Source organism: Ornithorhynchus anatinus, chromosome 13, assembly GCF_004115215.2.
Source record: "Ornithorhynchus anatinus isolate Pmale09 chromosome 13, mOrnAna1.pri.v4, whole genome shotgun sequence".
NCBI lineage: Eukaryota > Metazoa > Chordata > Mammalia > Monotremata > Ornithorhynchidae > Ornithorhynchus > Ornithorhynchus anatinus.
In genome coordinates this window covers 23249167-23268076 of record NC_041740.1, presented here as the reverse complement: position 1 = coordinate 23268076, position 18910 = coordinate 23249167, and the positions used below count along the sequence as shown (strand labels likewise).

At 64.7% G+C, this 18910-nt stretch overlaps 1 protein-coding gene across 4 annotated transcripts in view; it reads left to right on the top strand.

The window, feature by feature from the left end:
• The window catches only part of UBR1 (ubiquitin protein ligase E3 component n-recognin 1), a 98911-nt gene that overhangs the window by 20994 nt on the left and 59007 nt on the right, over window positions 1-18910 (top strand). For 3 of the 4 annotated variants that reach the window (XM_029077236.2, XM_029077235.2, XM_029077234.2), the window contains exons 6-12: window positions 2858-2996; window positions 4025-4087; window positions 7015-7138; window positions 8256-8363; window positions 9701-9789; window positions 12772-12870; window positions 18437-18594. In XM_029077236.2, coding sequence (XP_028933069.1) covers window positions 2858-2996; window positions 4025-4087; window positions 7015-7138; window positions 8256-8363; window positions 9701-9789; window positions 12772-12870; window positions 18437-18594 — 780 coding nt within the window. Of the gene's footprint in view, window positions 1-2857; window positions 2997-3338; window positions 3879-4024; window positions 4088-7014; window positions 7139-8255; window positions 8364-9700; window positions 9790-12771; window positions 12871-18436; window positions 18595-18910 lie in introns of those variants that run through there. The other variant, XM_029077237.1, reaches the window with a different exon arrangement.

Genomic DNA, 18910 nt, shown 5'->3' with positions numbered 1-18910 from the left:
GTGATTTAAATCCGCCCGCCGCGAGATCGCGGCTACAAGCCCCGGTCTCCCTCCGCTCCCGGTCGTCTCTCCAACCACTCGGCCCACCGCGCGTCACCTGGCCCGGGACCGTTCCTTCCTCGGAAGGGCGCGATCCTCGGGTGCCCCGGGGGCCCGGACCTCGGTTGACTCCAGCTTCAGTCCTCTCGCTCGGGGGACCGGCCCCCAAACTCTGCGTGAGAAGACGTTCTCGAGCCTCAGGCTGCCTCCAACTCTGCGGCCAAGGGTCAGGGAGATCGGGTCGGGATTTCCTCCGACGTCCGCCCCCGGCTGCGGGCTCGTTGTCGGCAGGGATCGCGCCCGCCCCGATTCTGTCGAACTCCCGCCAGCCTTTAGTACGGTGTCCCGCGCACGGCAAACGCTCCATCGGCGGTCGGTCGAGGGCGTTAAGCAGCGTGGCCCGGTGGGAGAGCACGGGCCTGGGGGGTCAGAGGACCCGGGTTCCAATCCCAGCTCTGTCCCTTCTCCGCCGGGTGACCTCGGGCAAGTCGCTTCGCGGGGCCTCGGGCGCCGCCTCTGTCGAAAGGGGATCAGGAGCGCGAGCCGGTGTCCACCCCGTTGCTCGGTCCAGCGCCTGGCCCCCGGGAAGCGCTCAGTAAACACCCCTCTAATGATTCTTCTCCCCTGCTGGCCGGTTGGTTGGGGATGGAGGAACCCGTGGAGAGGGAGGCCCCTAATGGGTCCTCGGAGTACGGTTAAATAGTCGGGAGCTGTGCCCGGCGGTAGGGTTTCGGGAGGTGGAGAGAGCGGATCCTCTCAGGTGGGTTTAAACGAGGGTAAGACAAGCGCGCGACCTCAGCTGTCGTGTCTTCCGGCTTGCCCTTCCCTCCCGGGCGCTGTCGGTGACGGGATCGTCCTCTGGAAAATCAGATCCCCGTTTTGGCAGGGATCACGTGCCCCCCGTTGGAGTCGATCTTCGCCTGCGCCTCTGCGTTGGCCCGCGCGGCTATTCCTCGCTTTCTTCCGGCCCCGGTCGGCCGGGGGCGGCTCTCAAACCGCCCCCCTTCTCGCTCCGGCCTGCGGCCGGGCTCGTCCGAAAGCGCGTCTCCGGGGCGGCCGGCCGGGGTTGCCCCCCCTTCTCCGTTCATTGCGGACACCCCCCCCCCCCCCGTCATTCACCTGGTGGATTACAAGCGCGGATCTCTCCTGGCCGTACTCGCGGACCCCGCCCCGGTTTTCGTCGGCACCCTCTGAAACGTCCGGGAGAAGAGGAGTTCGATCAGACGTGGGTGGGGCACGATCGCTCCCGAGGCCCCGGGAGGCCTTCCGAGGCGGTCCCGGGAACGCCGTAGGGAGGAGGCTGCTTTGGATCTCGACGGACCGGCGGTTCCGTAAGCCCGAGGGCTCCTTCTGGGAAGCAGCCCCGTCGCCCCTTTAGCTCCCGCTGGACCTCCGTCCTCCGCGTGGGATCTCTGGCCCTCGAAGGGCAGCGGGCGCCTCGCGGGCCTCTCCGAACCCTCTGGGGCCCTTGAAGACTCCCCAGCTGGGAGCCCGCTGACTTCTGCCGCCTCTGATGACGATGGGGGGACGTCCGGGAGATTGCCGTGGAAAGCGTGAGGCGGCAGAGAGCGCCCAGAGGAAGACGACCTCCCCGGAGAACCGGCCCCCTCTCCTCGCCCGCCGGCCGCGTTCTCTCGGCGGCGCCTCTTTACGTCGTCGTCTCGGAATGCGAGGTGATGGGGCGAACCACAGGTTATGAGGCCGCCCTCCCTCCCTGCGGATTATTCTCGTGGGCAGCGGGGCGGGAGGCACCCCGAATGAAGACCGGTGGACGCGGGGAGCGCGATCGGTCTCAGGCCCGGCGGGGAGCGCTAGGATTTCAGGAATGGCCCCTGTCACCGTGACTGCTGATCTTCAGGGGCCTCATGCCGAAAGGAGAGGGTAGGCTTCCCGTTTTCCCAAGCCGTCCGAGATGTGGCGATGGATCACTTCGAAGACCAGCCGACGGCAGCGGCACCTTGGTCTCGGGGAAAGGGCACGGGCCCGGGCGTCGGGGGACCCGGCTTCTGGGCCCGGCCCCGCCGCCTGCCCCGCTCTGTGACCTCGGGCGAGTCACCCGATGTCTCCGTGCCTCCGTCTCCTCGGCCGAAGAGTGGGAGCGAATCCCCGTCCCCCCTCTCCCTTAGACTCCGGGCACCACGCCGGGTCGGGCGTTGTGTCCTACCCGCTTACCTCGTATCCGTTCCAGCCCGGCGCGCTACGGGAGAGCGTAGGCGGGAACAGTGCTCGGCGTATAGCAGGCGCATTATCATCGTTATTGTTATTCATTCGTTCAAAATACTGGGACCCGTTAGATTCGGCGGTCACCCGCGCCACCCCTTTACTTGTGGGTCAGGCCCTCTTCCACGGTTAGGGACAAAGACGACGTTAATGTACGTGTACGTAAAGTACGTAAATAATAACATACGTGTGTGTGTGTGTGTGTGTGTGTAATAATAGGCATATGTACGTTCCCGTCCGCCACACTGGCTCACTCCCCCCCGCTGAGGGCTCACCTCCTCCAGGAGGCCTTCCCAGACCGACCCCCCCCCCCCGCTCCTCCCCCCCTCCCCCCCCAGCGCTTGTGCGTATGTGGACATATTTGCGTTATCACCGACGTGCCTCCGTCTGTAATCAGATTTGCTTCGATGCCGTCGATGCCCATCCGCTTGTTTGGTTGTCTCTCTCTCCGTCCCCTCCCAGACCGTGAGCCCGTTGTCGGGTAGGGATCGTCTCTGTCGCCGGATCGGACCTTCCGAACGCTCAGCGCGGTGCCGTGCACGCGGTGGGCGCTCGGTAGGCCCGACTCGGTGAATACAGGTAGCCTCTCGTTTTCTAGGGAAAGAACGTCGAGGTATTACTGCGTCCTCTTCAATGACGAACACCATTCCTACGACCACGTCATCTACAGTTTACAGCGAGCCCTCGGCTGTGACCGTTCGGAGGCCCAGTTACACACGGCGGCCATTGATAAGGAGGTAGGTGGACGCTGCCCTTTAACCCCTGGCGATTCAAATGCCCCAGAGCGTCGGCCCGGTGGAGAATGCAGCTGCCCTCTCTGCGTGGGAAGCCGAATCTCGATCCTTTCCCACGGAATCCCTCCGCACTCCGGAGCTCATGCTGAAATCTGCCGCTCCAGAGGGGAGCGGGTACGGCTCTCTCCCTCCGGGCCCACGCCCGGTTCCGAACACTTGGCCGGCAGCCCCGAGTCTGCCGCCTTCTCCTCTCGTCCTCAGCTGCAAAGTGGGATTTAACAACCGCGGCTCTCGTGACCGGCTTGCGTCTGCTCCGGGAGCCGGGGGGGGGGGGGGCGCGGCGGGAAGGGGACTCTCCCTCTCCTACCTTCCAAAGGAATCGTAGCCCGTACCGCATCACCCCGTGCCGACGTGACGGCGAGGATGCTTTAAATCTACGAACCGAAACCAGACAGCGCCGTCTGGGAGATCCGTGTATCCTCTGTCCCCCAGAGAGAGGTGAAAATTCATCTCGCCTGAGCCGCGCCAGGCGACAGAGACGGTGACAAACAGAATTGACCCGGAGGTGGCCGGTGGAGGAGGAGCGAGAGAAACGAGGGGCCCGAATAACCCACAGCCTGACCCTCGGGGTAGCGAGGGGCATGTCGCGTACCCGTCCGGTCAGCGGCCTGCCTGGGTCCTGGCTTTTATTTATTTGTGGTAATGTCGATCGGATGCCCACCCGTTGCGATAGTCTGGCCTAGGTGCTCGGGAGAGTGCAGTCGAAGCAAGCGGCGCGAAGGAGTTTTCACTGTGACGGGGCAGACGGACCTGAACGCGTAACTGGGGCGAATTAAGGATTAGCGGCAAGACGGAATTCTGGCCCGATCGACCGTAACTCCCAGGGTCAGAGGGCATCTGCCTCATTCCCGGTAGTCTCCCCCCGGGCGCGTGGGCACTGGCGAGGAGCCGCCCGGGTTCGTCCCGTCGGACGGCGCTTCGTAACCGTTCACCCCTCTGGGACGTGAACTGCTCGTCTTCTTTTTATTCAGGGTCGCCGGGCTGTCAAGGTGGGTCCTTACGCTCCGTGTCAAGAAGCGAGGGAAGATATAAAGGTATAAAGTTATGAAAACGTATTTCTTCCGAGGAAGAGACGATAGGCTAGGGGAGAGCCGTTAGAGGGGGTCTAAATCAGAGGTTTTATCTATTGAATAAAGAAGGGGTAGCGACCGGTGATAGAGAATCCAGGAGCTCACGTGGAACGGAGATTGTAGGGGAGATTTACGTTCGGAGGCCAAGGTGGATGGGCGAGAGATGGGAGGAGGTGCGTAAGGTCATTCGTTCGATCGCGTCTACTGAGCACTCGCTGCGTGCGAAGCACCGTTCTAAGCCTCTGGGAAAGCACAGTAATAGTGTCGCTGTCTGTTGGGCGCTTACTACGTGCGGAGCACCGTCCTAAGCGCTGGGGTGGACGCAAGGGAAGCAGGTTGTCCCGCGTGGGGCTCACGGTCTTGAGCCCCATTTGACAGATGAGGTGACTGAGGCCCAGAGAAGTGAGGTGACCTGCCCAAAGTCACACAGCTGACAAGCGGCAGATCTGGGATTCGAACCCATGATCTCCGGCTCCAGAGCCCGTGCCCTTTCCACCGAGCCACGCTGCTTCTCTGCAGTGCGGCGCTCTGCACGTAGCAGGCGTTCAGCGGATGCTGTCGAGCGAGTGAAACCGTAAGCAGACGCGTTCCCTGCCCGCAGTGGGCTGGCAATCTAGAGGGGGAGACGGGCATCAAATGCATAAATAAATACGTAAAATGCCGGTTTAAGATGGGGAGAGTTAGAGAAGAGCATTCGCTGACCTCTGATTTAGGGAACCGCCTTACGTGAAGCCGCTCGGCCGGAATCCGCGGGCCGCTTACTTCGTTTTTTTATCCAGCGCCCCTCCCAGATTTCCCTCTGGTTCCCTCTTCCGACCTCCTGCCCGGCATCTCTCAGTTCAGCGCGTCTGAAATCTTTCCCCCCTAAATCCCCGCCTTTCCCTGGCGTCCCCCTCTCAGTCATCCACTCCGCCCCAAAAGCCCGCGGCCCCGGGTTTCGTCTTCGGTTTCCGGCCGCGGGTCGGCTCTCCCGCTCGGTCGACTCCTCGATTCCGCCGGTTTCGCCCTCCGCCCCGGCTCCCGGGTCTGCCCTCTCCCCTCCGCCTTTGCCGTCGCCGGGGAACGGATTCGGATTTGGCTACGTCGGGACTACCGCGCCGGCGGCTCCGCCGGTCCTCCCTCCCTCCAGCCCCTCCCCGCTCCGACCTAAGGTCCGCGCGCTGCCCCGACGGGCGTCGCCCGTCCGGCGTCTCTCCTCAGAACCTCCCGCTGGCTTTCTAGGTACCCCGGTATCAGATAGCTACTCCTCCCGTTCGGTTCCGGGCCTCTCCACTGTCCGGGCTCTCCGTCGTTTCCTCTTACCTCCGTCTTTGCCCTTCCCAGACCGACCACCTGAAGGTATCTTGCTTTCGTCTCTTCCCCCCGATCCCTCTGTCCGTGCCGTCTGCTCACTTGGGATCGATCTGTAGTATTTACTGAGCTCTGTCACCGCGCGGAGGCCAGTACTAAGCGCTTGGGAGAATCCAGTACGGGCAGGGAACGTGTCTGCTGACTCTCCCAAGTCTGCACGTAATAAAAACCCAATTAACGCCGTCGCCGACGCCTCAGTCATCGGGGCTTGCGGTCTGATGGGAGAGATGCCACTCGGAGCGATCGCAGACAAAGGGAGACACGTGCCTAAGAGCCGAGGGGGCGACGGCCATCCGGCGGATCGATCGTCCGGCGAGGGCCGACCGCGTGGAGGGCGCCGCGTTAAGCGTTTGGGGGGGGGGGGGGGGGGTACGGCGTACGTTCCCTGCCCGGGACGAGCTTACGGTCCCGAGGGCGACGCGGACGCGAGATAAATTACAGAGATGTACTTAAGAAGAAGAAGAAGAAGAAGAAGAAGAAGAAGAATGTTGGTGTTTGTTAAGCGCTTACTACGTGCAGAGCACTGTTCTAAGCGCTGGGGTGGACACGGGGGAATCCCACGTGGGGCTCACCGCCTTAATCCCCGTTTTACAGACGAGGTCACTGAGGCCCAGAGAAGCGAAGTGAACTCGCCCACAGTCACACAGCTGCCGAGTGGCAGAGCCGGGATTCGACCCCGTGACCTCTGACCCCAAAGCCCGGGCTCCTTCCGGCGAGCCGCGCCGCTTCTCCCAGCGTGAGAGCCGAGGGAGGGGCTGAATAAAGGACGCGGATCCAGCAACGGGGGCGTGGAAGCGGGAGACGAGGAGACGGAGGCTCAGGAGCCTAAGGGAATTCAGGGCCGGTTTGGGGGCCCGTGTTTCGGATATCGGTCGTGTTCACTGAGCGCTCACTGCGCGCGGATCACTCTGCTGAGCGTCGGAGAGCGCCCGGTATAACGCCGAAGCAGATTCTCTGCCCGCGCTGAGTGTAGAGGGGAATTTAGCTAGAAGATATGTATTTAGGAGACGCCGTTTACTCAGTCGCGGCCTATTTTTGAAAGTATTCCACGCGCGCGAGGGCTTGCGAGTCAGGACCCGGGTCCTCTCTCTTCAAGAAGCGTCCGTCCCCCCCCCCCGTCTTAAGAATACCGCGACTCTGTCGCGGATTTCCACGTGCGATCCACTGTCACCCTTTTGCGGTCGGGGGTTCGAATGCCGGCTCCGCCCCTCGTCAGCCCTGTGACCCTGGGCAAGTCACTTCGCTCCTCCGGGCCTCGGTGACCTCGTCTGGAAAACGGGGATTAACCGTGAGCCTCCCGCGGGGCGACCCGACGACCCCGTGTCCACCCCGGCGCTTAGAACGTAGTAAGCGCCCGACGGATGGCGGCGTTAGCATCGTCACCCGACTGTGGGACGTGACCTGGATCTGACGTGTCATATCTGCATCCACCCCGGCGCTTGGCACGCGGTGGGCGCTTTCAGGGAACCGTTAACTACCCGGAGCGGGGCTAATTGGCGTTCCGGGCTTCCTCTCGTCCACGCGTCGCGATCTGTTTCTAGAGGCATTCGGAGAACGTCTCCCAGCATCCCCTCCACGTGGAGGTCCTGCATGCCGACGTCATGGCCCACCAGAGGTTCGCTCTGCGTCTCGGCTCCTGGTTGAACGGGCTCATGAGTTATTCAAGTAAGCGGACGTTCTCTGTTTCCCCTCGCCGGCCTCCAACCCTTCTGGCCGGCGGAGTCGCCCGTTGGGCTCGAACGGGCCCCCTCCCCGGAGTTACACCCACGGCCTCGCTCCTGGCAGCTCCGGGGGTTGCCCGGGTCCCCTCTGCACGCGTGGCCCGGGGGCCCCGGTGGTCCGATGGGCCTCCTCGTTCCGACACCCCCACGTGGCCGTCCCCTTCCTCGCGCCGGGTCACCGGCCGCCCGTCGGCGGACCAGGCGGGAGGAGGTCTCGCCGACCCGGCCCCGACCGCCCCGTAGATCCCGTGGGCCGCCGGCCCGCCTCCCGCTGTTTCTCTGCATCGCGGAGGGGTCGGTTAGCCGGTCGCCGCCCCTCCCGACGGTCCCGTCTCGCCGGGAGGTCCCCCCGCCTCCCGCCCCGCGCCCCGGAGTCCAGGCCGTAGGGGTTAGCGTGCCGCCTTTACCCCGGACGGCAGCGACGGGGAAGGGTGATACTTAATAAGAAGGACCGGAAAGACTCGGAAGCCACCCGGTGGACCGGGAGGATCCCGGGCCCGCTCGCCGCCGTTCCCGTCCGCTCCAGGCGGCTCGCGGGAACCCGTTTCCGTCCCGGAAATCCGGAGATCGCTGGAGATCCGGCTCCCCCTCCTCCGGGCCGAAGGCGTGAACCGGGCCGGGCCGGCCCCCCGGGGTGGCGAACGGACCCCCCCCCCCCCCCCGCCTGTCCCTCGTCTTCCTCCGGAGGGGTCTCGTCCCTTTGCCCTTCCCCGCACCCCCCCCCCCCCCCGGTCGCACCCCCCGAAACTGCCCTGGGACGGCAGCCGGGCCATCGAGGGGCGGGTTGTTGACTGCCGGGCAGCCGTCGCCCTCGACGGACCGATCCCCGAGGGGTCCGAGGGGGCTCCTCTCACCCCCCGGGAAGCCGCGGCCGCTTCCCCGGACCCGGGGCCCTCGGGGGGTTGCACGAGCGGGGTCCGGCGTGGCGGGGATCTGCCGCCGCGACGGCCTTCCGGTCGGCGAGGGCGGGGCGGAGCCGGGGGGGGGGGGGGGGGCGCGGATTTTCCTCGGCCGGCCGTCGAAACAGACCGGCCCGATTCGCCCGCTCTCGTTTCTCCTAGGTGACTTCCGACAGATGTTCTGTCAGGCCTGCCTCAGGGAGGATGTCGGTTCGGAGGGCCCTTGCCCCATAAGCAAGCTCATGCTCTGGGACGCCAAGCTCTATAAAGGTTGGTTGGGTCTCTCCTCGATCCTTTCGAATTCACGCCGCATCCGGTTCGGGGAGGACCGCGCCCCCCCCCCCCGCCCCCCCGGCCTTCAGCCGATCGTCGGCTGCCCTCAGCGTCCCTCCGACTCTAAAATAATGATGATGATTGTGGTATTTGTTCATTTATTCATTCAGTAGTATTCAGTGAGCGCCTGCCACGTGCAGAGCACTGTACCGAGCGCTTGGAACGGACAGATCGGTAACAGCTAGAGGCGGTCCCTGCCCTTTGACGGGCTTCCGGTCTAATCGGGGGGAGACGGGCAGGCGCCAGCAGTGGCGATAAGTAGAATCGAGGGGAAGAGCATCTCATTAAAACAATCGCAAGTAAATAGAATCAAGGCGATGCACAGCTCATTAACAGAATCTGTGAAGCGCTTACTATGTGCAGAGCACTGTTCTAAGCGCCGGGGGAGATACGGGGGTCAGCCGGTTGTCCCACGCGAGTCTCACGGTCTTCCTCGCCGTTTTCCAGATGAGGGAACGGAGGCCCAGAGACTCGCCCACCGTCACCCAGCTGACGAGCGGCAGAGCCGGGATCCGAACCCATGGCCTCCGACTCCCCGGCCCGGGCTCTTTCCACTGAGCCACGCTGCTTCTCATAATGTTGGTACTTGTTAAGCGCTTACTGTGTGCGGAGCACTGTCCTGAGCGCTGGGGGAGATACGGGGTCGTCGGGTTGGCCCACGTGAGGCAGTCCCCGTTTTCCAGATGAGGTCGCCGGGGCCCAGAGGAGCGACGCGCCTCGCCCACCGTCGCCCCGCTGAGGAGGGGCAGGGCCGGGACCCGAACCCGTGACCCCCGACTCCCAAGCCCGGGCTCTTTCCACTGAGCCACGCTGCTTCTCTGCACGTAGACCGAGGACCCGTCAGGGAGGGATCTAGGAGCTGGGGGTGGGGGTCTGGGCAGGGAGGAAGGCCGGCTTACTTCCGCTCCACCCACGGAACGGCCGCTGCCCGATGAAACCTCCGCCCGGGCCGAGGTTCGCTCGGTCCGGTCCCCCCTAGATTTCCCTCGTCCTCCCGCAGCTTCCCCGCCCCGCGCCCGTAACGCGGCCGGCACTGCCTTCTCCCCCGCGGCGGCTCCGTCGGGGGTTGGCGGTCGTAGCGGCGCGAGGAGGGGGAGGTGGGGCCGACGGGCTGGTCGCCGCGAGGGTCTTCGGCCGCCAGCCGGGGCTCCGCCGGGAGCGGGGACGCGTTCGGCGGGCGGCGGGGCCGGACGGCGCCTTCCGCCCCTCTCGGGGCCCTCCTGAGTGTCGGCGGGTCCTCCCGCCTCCCCCCGACGCGACGTCACTCCGCGCAGGTGCACGCAAGATCCTTCATGAGCTGATCTTCGGCAGTTTCTTCATGGAAATGGAGTACAAAAAAATTTTTGCGATGGAATTCGTGAAGGTAATCATCCCGCTGACGGCGTCCCGTCGCCCCTCGCTGACGGCGCGCGCCCACCCGGTCTCGGCGCCCATTCTCTCCCGCCCTTCCCCTCAGAAACTCCGCGTTCCGTCTCCTCCTCTTCCGGGTCTCACTTTCACTCCTCTGAACCCTTCCTTCCCTGTTCCAGGTTGCCCCTCCGCTTTATCCTTGCCTGGTTTTCACTCGCCCGGCTGGCTTTCCTCCCCCGTTCCTTGCGCGCGCACGTGTGAGAGGGAGCGAGAGGGGGAAGGCATCCGCGGGGTTGCTCCCCTCCCTGTTTCCCCTCTCCCCCAGTCCTCCGGAGACCGGGAGGTTAAACGGCTGCACTCGGAAGCCCTAGCAGCGAGGCCTGGTTACTTGGGAGGTCGGGGAGGTTCGGGCCGGGGACCTTCGCGGGAAAAGGAAGGGAAGCGGACTGACCGTTGGGTTCGGGCGAGGATGGGATGGGAACGGTATCGGAGCCGGAGCTGTCAGTCCGGGCCCTGTGATTCTTCACCCTCCACCCCGGGACCCGCAGCGGGCTCAGGGCGCTGGCGGGGGGGGGGGGGAGGGGGGGCTTTCTTTCACGCCCCCGAGCCCCCTTCCCACCTCCCACTTGCCCGTGGACCTCAGGACGCGGAGTGGGGGCCGCCGTGTCAGCCGACCCCGCACCCCGACGGCGCCGGGGCTTCGGAGACTCAGGGGAGCTTCGGCCCGAGAGCGGGTCCCGGCGGCCCGAGCAGGGAACGGGGAGGGCGACGCCGGGCCTCGGTTCGGGTGCCCGAGCGGCGGGCCCGGGGCGAGGAGTTGAGCCTCGGAGGGGAGACGGGGAGATGGCGTTTCGACGGGGTCGTGCGGTGGGATCGGTCGATGGCGTCTCCCGCTCCCTTGAATAAAGGCTGTAGGTAGCGAGACGCTGGGAGCCTTAGGAGAAGAGCGGAATAGTCTTCCAACACGCCGGCATCCGGAACCGTAGAAACGGTCGGGTGCCAGGTCGGGCCCGCGGTCACGGATCAGACGTTCTGGTTCGTATCGTCCGCCGGACCCGGCCACTCCATTTCGCAGGTGGTCTGGCGTGACGCGAAGCGCGGGGGCGGATCCAGGTGGAGACGGGGAGAGGTCGGAGTCGGGCGGAGGTCGGCGTTGGAGGGGAGAGGGATGGGGGAGTGAAAGAAGGGAAGGAGCTGAGCGGAGGGGCATCCGTCCCCATCCCCGCCCCAGGATAGCCGGGAACGGATCGGGGAACGACGCCCGAGCCGGGGAGCAGATTGGGGGGCCGAGGCTGCGAGTCCTCCGAGCGGTCCGGGGGGGGAGAGAAAGGATGATGCCCATGCGACCCCCGTGTTCCAAGAGAGTCCTACGTGCGCGTAGCGTATGCAGTGGGGCAGCTCCCGGAAGCAGAGAGGAACTCCGAGCCGGCTCGGCGGAAAGCCTCCCTAAAACCGGGCTTCTCCGGTGCGCCTGCCAAACCTTTCGGGGGGACACCCCCCCCCCCCCCCACCGGTGGGACTTCTCCCCTGGGGCTGAGCGGCGTCGCCGTGCCGTCCCCTCTCACCCTCGGGAGCCCCCCCCCCCATCCCCCGGTGCGGCGCCCTTCCCTCAACGTCGCTCGGGAACCGCTGGACGATCGCACCGATCCGGCGGTCGAGTCCGCACCGAAGAGGCGGGCGCCGCGTCCCCTTAAGGCGCTTTAAAGCCTTCGGCAGACGCCCCGGGGGGACGGGACGGTACCCGGTCGGTCGGTCTGTAGTCTTTCCCGAGCGCCCGCCCCGTGCGGAACACTGCCGGAGAGAAACGACGCACCGGATAGACGTGATCCCGGGCGTCGAAGAGCGGACGGTCTCGAGCGGTGGAGACGGGCACCGAGATGAATGACAGATTGGCCTCGGCCTTCTCTAAGCTCTCGTTCCCCCGTCCTACTCTCCCTCGCTGCTGCCTCACCTGAGCAGTCAGTCGCGCCCGCTCGGCGCTTAGGTACCTCCCCCCTCCCCCCGGTATTGATGAGCCCGGCCTTAAACCCGGTCGCTTGGCTCTAATCATTACGGTATTTGTAATTTCTACCCGCGAGTCTCCCTCCGCCGGGCTGTGGGCACCTAGGGGGCAGAGACCGCGTCTCCTTATTCCGCTGGACTCCCCCGGGCACTTAGCGTAGCGCCCGGCACCGAGGGAACGTGCAGTAAATTCCACCCACGGCCGCGCTGGGAAAGGGGGTGCGCGCGGGGGGCCGGGAGGATGCGAGAACGGAGGCCGGTAGGAGGGGAGACGCGGAGCTCGCCGGCGGTGAGGCGGTGCGGCGACCGGCTGACGGAGAGCGCTGCCAGCCGAGCCGGCGTTCCGCGGGAGAGGGCGGGTACCGGGCCGAGAGGGGCGATCTGAGATAGTGGCGGGAGAGGAGCACGGGGACGCGGCGATGGGAAAGTGGGGCGGAGGAGGTGAGGGAGGCGTGTCCGGCCCCTCGTTTCGACGGGCCCCGGCTTCCCGCGTTGGGAGGTTGCGAGAGTTCACCGATCCGAGCCCGAGCCGGGGTCCGAGTGAGCTGGCTTCGGGGGCCGTGGCTCGGCGGGATCATTTCCGGGCGAGAGCGACGGGACGTGTGGTCGTTCCCGAGCCGGCGGCGGAGGAGAAAGCGGTGGACCCGCACTGGTCGAGGAGGCCTCGGCCGTCGGGCTTCCTGCCTTTTGGGAGCGAGAGAGCTGTCCGCGGAGGGGAGAGGCCGGAAAGCCGAACGCCCGGAGGGAGGCGGGCGCGAGAGCCGAGCGGGAGGGAGAAGAGGCGGGGGAGAGAGGGCGGAGACGGGGCCGGGCGGACCGGGGAGCGAGAGCCGAGCCGATAGGCCCGGCCGGAGCTCCCGGGCCCCGCGGAGCCGGGGGGGGGGGGGTGCCCCGTCTCGGAACGGCGCCGCGGCGACGATTTGGGCGTTTCTGCCGGGGCCCGGGGTTGAAGCCTCAGTCCGTTCTCACGAATTTCCATCCGCCGCTCTCACAGCACTATAAGCAACTGCAGAAAGAGTACGTCAGCGACGACCACGACAGAAGCATCTCCGTGACGGCCCTGTCCGTTCAGATATTTACCGTCCCTACCCTGGTGAGTACGTGGCACTCGTTCTTCCGTCTCGGATTTCGTTTTCTCGCCCTCGGGGGCTTCCCGGGTCCCGAGCGTACGCGGAAAGACCGCGGGGCTCGGGAGACGGGGAAACCTGGGGCTTGCCCCGTCGCCCTGCCCGTGAATCGCGGCGAGTCGCTCAGCCTCCCGGAGACGCGGTCGCCTTCCCCGGCGGGGGGGGCGGGAGAATGACTCGAGGAGAAGCCTGGGTGAGGTTGGAATGGGCGGGAAGAGAGGAATTGGGAGGGAAGGAGACGGGCTCTTCTCGGACACGCTCTGAGCGCACTTCCGTGACCCGCTGCTTTCTTGGGACACGAAAAGTCGTAGAATTCAGCACTCGCCGCCTCCGGCCCCCGGCCGTCGGGTCATCTGTCACACCCGTCCCCCTGGAAGACTTCTCTCTCCGAGGGCACCGCCCCTTCCGAAAGGGAAACTCCCCGACCCCGTCCCCCTTTCTTAGCGGGAGACTTTCACCCCTTCCCGCCCGGCTCTCCTCGCTCGCCTTCCCCGGCCTGGATCGGAACCCGGCTCCGAGGGCGAGCCCGCCCCTCCCCTCCCTAGGTCAGCGGCCTTCCGGGCACCCCCTCTTCCCTGGGAAAACCCCGGGAAGCTCCGCCTCCCGCCCCCGCGGGGTGATCCAGGCCGGGACTCCGCGCTCAGGGAGTTTCGGGCGAGTTCTGAGAGTCCCCGAGAGGCAGGGGGTCATGGGTTCGAATCTGCTGCCTGCCGGGTGACCCGGGCTTCCCTGGGCCTCAGTTTCCCTCGTCGGTAAAGTGGAGATCGAGACCGCGAGCCCCACGCGGAAGAGGGACCGCCTCCGACACGAGTCGCTTACTTGGTGACCCGCCCCCGTGCTCACTCGGTACGGCGCCCGGCACCACCGCGGACGTTCAACGAGTGCCCCGATTGGGAGGCAGCGGCGCGAGGCGGTTAGGGCGCGAGCGCGGAAGGCAGAAGGTCGTGGGTTCTGATCCCGGCTTTGCCACTTGGCGCCGTGTGACCTCGGGGGAGTCGCTTCGCTTCGGTGCCTCCCTTGCCTCATCCGTAAAATGGGGATCGAGCCCGCGAGCCCCACGTGGGACAGGGGCGGCGTCCAACCCGCTTTGCCTGTCTCCAGCCCGGCGCTTCGTACGGGGCCTGGCACGTAGTAAGCGCTTAACAGATGCCACGGTCATTATCGTCATCTTTATCCCTCCCTTTCCCCGTGCTCACATCCCTAGCTGACCCCCCCCCCCACCCCCCGGCCCGCCTCCCTCCCTGACCCCTGAGGACCTCACCAACTACTTGTTCATTTAATAGTAGTGATTGAGCGCTTACTACGTGCACTGTACCAAGCGCTCGGGATGTACAGTTGGGCAACAGCCCAGTAACGGGTTCTCAGTCTAAACCTGTCGGTAAAATCGAAACCATCGGGCCCGAACTCCCCGAAGTCCTTCCGTCGCCTCCTCCCCGCTCCGAGATCTCCTCTTCTTCCGTCTCCTCTCCCCAGCTCTTTCGCGATCTGGTCTTTAGAGGGCTCCCGCCTCTTCCCGACCCTTGTCATCGCCCACGGGCCGTCGCGCCCGCTCTCCTTCCCTGCCCGTCCTCAACTCCGCACCCTTGGATGACCCTCGTCACCTCAGCTTTGAAACGCGCTCAGATCTCCGGTGATGAAAATGCCTGTCGGATCCCTCCGGCTTTCGCCCCGTCTCCGTCTCCCTTTCGGTCCCCACTCCCCGAATGGGTCGAAGAGACCCTCTGCCTTCGCTTCCCCTCCGCCGGTTATCTTCTCGCCCCCACGACGGTGGGGGGGGGGGGGGGGGGGGGGGGGCGTAACGCGTTCCCACCACCGAGCCCTCACTCCCCGAGGACGCCGCCGACCTTGTCGTAGCCGGGTCTCCTCCGTCGTCGTCCTCCTGAATCTCCGGACTGCCTCCGAGCCCGACGACCGGGCCTTGGGTTCGCCACCGGTTCCGTCTCCTCTCTGACTTCTCTTGGGTTTCATCTGCCGGGTCCTCGTCCACCTCTCATCCCTCAACCGTGGGTGTCCCCCGAGGCTCCGTTTGGGATCGGGTGGCCGGGTGGCATCTGTCGAGCTCCCCCTGAGCCCTCGGAAGAGTTGAGTACGCAGAATTGGTGGTTTCGTTCCCTGCCCGTGACGCGCTTACGGCGCAGAGGGATCGCCCGCTCTCCTCGCTTCCCGCTCAGTCGCTTCACGCCTGCTCGCCTGGCTTCGACTCCCACCTCCGGGCGAGTGGCTCCTAAATCTATCCCGCTCACCGACTCCCTTCCCGCTCTTCGACCTCGCAGTTGCTCCCGCTTCCAGCGTGTCCCCTCTCGGGTAGCCTACCGACGCCTCGCGTTCACTGTGCTTAAAACTCTCTAGACGTTACACGTAGGGGGCTGGGGATCGAGAGACCTCGGTTCCGGCGCCGGGTTTTGCGTGACTTGGGCCGAGTCACTTAACCTGTCCGCGCCTCGGTCCCCTCATCCGTAAAATGCGGATAAGATTCCCACCCTCCCTACCGTTTAGATTATGAAGGGCCAGGAGGACGGGGGACTGCGTCCGATCGTACGTCTCCCCCTAATAATATTAGCAGTGATCGGATGGGGTGCGCTACGCTTTACTAAGTAATAATTGGATTCGAGACGTACCGCGTGCGAAGCACCGTGTCAGACGCCGGGAAAGAATGACACGGGTGAGAATTAAACAGGGTCCCTGACCCTTAAGAGGATAAAGTAGGAAAGGAGACTAGTGACAGAGATGCGAGGAAGAGATTGGAGAATAAAAACACAAATTCAGACTTAAAAGGAGGAGAGCGAGGACGGATTCAAAACGAAATAAGAGACTGTAGCTGCCGTGGCTGGGAGAGGCGAGTTTAATACCGGGACCGGTAATTATAACTGGAGCGATATTTGGCGAGCGCCTGCTGTGTGCAAAGCACCGTTCCGAGCACCGGGGTAGATACAGGGTAATCAGGCTGTCCCACGGTCTTAATCCTCATTTTACAGATGAGGTAACCGAGGCAAAGAGGAGTCCAAGTGGCTCGGCCAGGGTCACCCGGCGGACCGGTGGCGGAGCCGGGATTAGACCCCGCGTCCTCCGACTCCCAAGCCGGGGCTCCGTCCGCCGAGCCGCGCGCGAGGTTTGGAAAGCCGGTGTTCGGAAAGTGCCAGGCCAAGAAGCCACCCGTGCCCTGCCCCGGGGGAGCTCGTTAAATGCGCTCCTCTTCCCTAACTCGCCCACCTCTGTCCGCACCGCCGACCCCGTCCCCGGAGCTCACGTCCTCGAGGTCGTCTCCGACTCCTCCCCCGCTTTCAGCTCTCGCCCTCAGTCTTCCGCCGTCGTCCGGGCTCCCGTCGTTTCTTGCCGAGTTGATGGATTCAGCCTCCTCGGCGGTCTCCCCACCTCCGGCCTCATCCCCGTCTCCGGATTGTCATCGTAAAGCATTCCGGGGCTCCGGTGGCGACCCGTTTCCCCCCACGTGAGCCGGAGCCTCTCTGCCCGGGGCCTGGCTCTCCCCGTCTCAGGCGGCGGTCCCCGTCACCCACCGCTGATGACGTCGGCTCCCCTTCGCGACCGATGGGCCTCGGTCCAGTCGCGAAGGCCCTGAGACGGGGACCCAGGAACCCTCCCTCTCGAAGGCATAGACCCCGGCAGGCGTTTCCTTAGTTTGGACTTCTCCGACCCCTGCCGTCGCAGGGACTCACCCGCCCACCCTCTTCTCCCTCTCCGCCTTCCCGTCTCACGCCCCTTCCTCGTGCTGGTCTTCTGACCGGGGACCCCCTCCCCATCCAGGCTGCCAGGTGACAGCTCCTCTCCTCGTCTTCTTAATCTTCCCCAGATCCAGCAATCTTCCCGCCTTGGAATCCCCAAGACCCCGCCTCCCGTCGACCTGGAAGTAACCCTTCGGTCTTCACGTGCGCCTGTATAGTCAGAACTCTTTCTTCCCCCGCTAATTCATTCCGCTGCCTCGTTTTTCCTCCCGCTTCGCCCTCCAAATGCGTCCCTCGTTAGGACGCGTCTCCCTTTGGGCGGGGAACGTGAATTTTCGTTTCTCCCAGATGCTTAGTACGGTCCCCGGCACTCGGCGGACGTTAGGAAAATGCCGTCGGCGGATGGATGGATTAATTGCGTGCCGGCCTGCGTTCTCGTATCTCCACCTCTGCGTCTCCGTCGAGGATCTTTTCGGCGGATCCCGGCGTGTTTCGACCGGCTCACGCTGTGTCCCGTAGTCGAACTGAAAGTCACGACTCCCCAGAGGTCGAGGGTGTTGGGATCGCCGTCTCCGAATCGTAGTTAATGAGCAAATGAGGGCGGTGGGGGGACTCCTCTGGGTCTAGTACGAAACGTGCGAGACCCAGCCCTTGCTCAGAAAAGGTCGAGTCCCCGCAAGTCGGTAAACGCGACCGGACGGACTCGGCCGGGTGATCTCAAGTACCAAAACCCGGATTCGTGATATCGTGTCCGTGGTCTTTAGAGAGTTTCCTTTCTCGGGGGACGGTCGTCGTTCGGACGGCCTGAGAGATCAAGGGGAAGGGAAGTGGGCGGGGGTCGGGGGTGGTGTCAGCCAGGATCGGAGAGGGTGGTGATTAGGGTGTTGAAGTGCGTCCCGTGCGTCAAAGCACTGTCCTAATGGCTGGGGCGGATATACGTGAATCAGGTTGGACACAAGTCCCTGTCCCACGTGGGGCTCACAGTCCGAGACGGAGAACGGGTAGCGGGCCCCCACTTTCCGCTCGAAGCCAGGGAGCTTCCCCCGGCTGACGTCGTGAGGATGTGGCAGACTCGGGATTAGAACCCAGATCCTCCACCTCCCGGGCCTGTTTTTTTCCCACTCCTCCCCCCCCCCCCCCCCCCCCGGTCTGTGTACTGAGAGGGCCCTTCCTCCTCCTTGCAGTCCCATTTAGTTGTTGACGCGTCTGCTGGCTGACTCTCCGTGATCCTCCTCGTGCGTGAGATTCCACTCGCTGCTTTCGTAAGGCGAGGGAGTAGGGAGCGCTCAGGAAATGCGGGCGACGGAGCGAATGGGATGGGATGGGATGAAAAGAAGCAGGAGGACGGAGAGATGTCCGAGGAGTAGTTTGTCTCGAGACAGGCCAGAATCTCCGGAACGGCTTCGGGCGTTTCGGGTTTTAGCTCGGGGTGTTCCCGGGGGAGCCGCGGAGAATGCGGGCGGCGGTTTAATGCGGAAATAAGAAGCGAATCCGACGGACGTGTGATCTGAACTAGGCTAGGATTAAATAATACACCCGAACCAGCTGGACTCGATGCCTGTCTGTCCGCCTCCCTGAGCGAGACCCCGAGAGGTCAGCGAAAGACTGGCATCGCCCGGTCATACCCCCGCTTTTGAGCGCTGGATCTGCGTTCTCAGGTGGTCTGGATAATCCGCGTCGACTAATTGCGTGAAGAGCGGGGACCGCGCGCCTCCCCCGCCCCTTGGTTCAGCAGGACAGTCTCTAGACCGTAAGCCCCTCCGGGCGGGGAACGTGTCTCCCGACTCCGCATCGTGCTCTCCCGTCGGTCGAGGCCGTCGGAAACGCTAAGTGAAACCGCGCTCTCGCGCAGGCCCGGCAGCTCATCGAGGAGCAAAACGTCATCTCCGTCATCGCCGAGACCCTCCTGGAGGTTCTACCCGAGTATTTGGACAAGAATGGCAAATTCAACTTCCAGGGATACAGCCAAGACAAGCTGGGAAGAGTGTACGCGATTATCTGCGACCTCAAGTAAGTTGGCCGCGGGGAGGGAAGCGAGCCGCACGCTACCCCTCCACTTCCCACTCTTGGTGAGAGCCTCTTCACGTCACGGAGCCGCGCGCGCCCTTCCCTTCCCACTCTTAGGGAGAGCCTCTTCGCGTCACGGAGCCGCGCGCACCCTTCACCTTCCCGCCCTTAGTGAGCGCCTCTTCGCGTGACGAGCCGCGCGCATCCTTCCCTTCCCGCTCTTAGTGAGAGGCTCTTCACGTCGGGGATCCCCCATGCAGCGAGGGGAAGAGACGCAAGACGGTGATCACCAAGTCTGCGTGCTCTCGGGGGCGGCGTA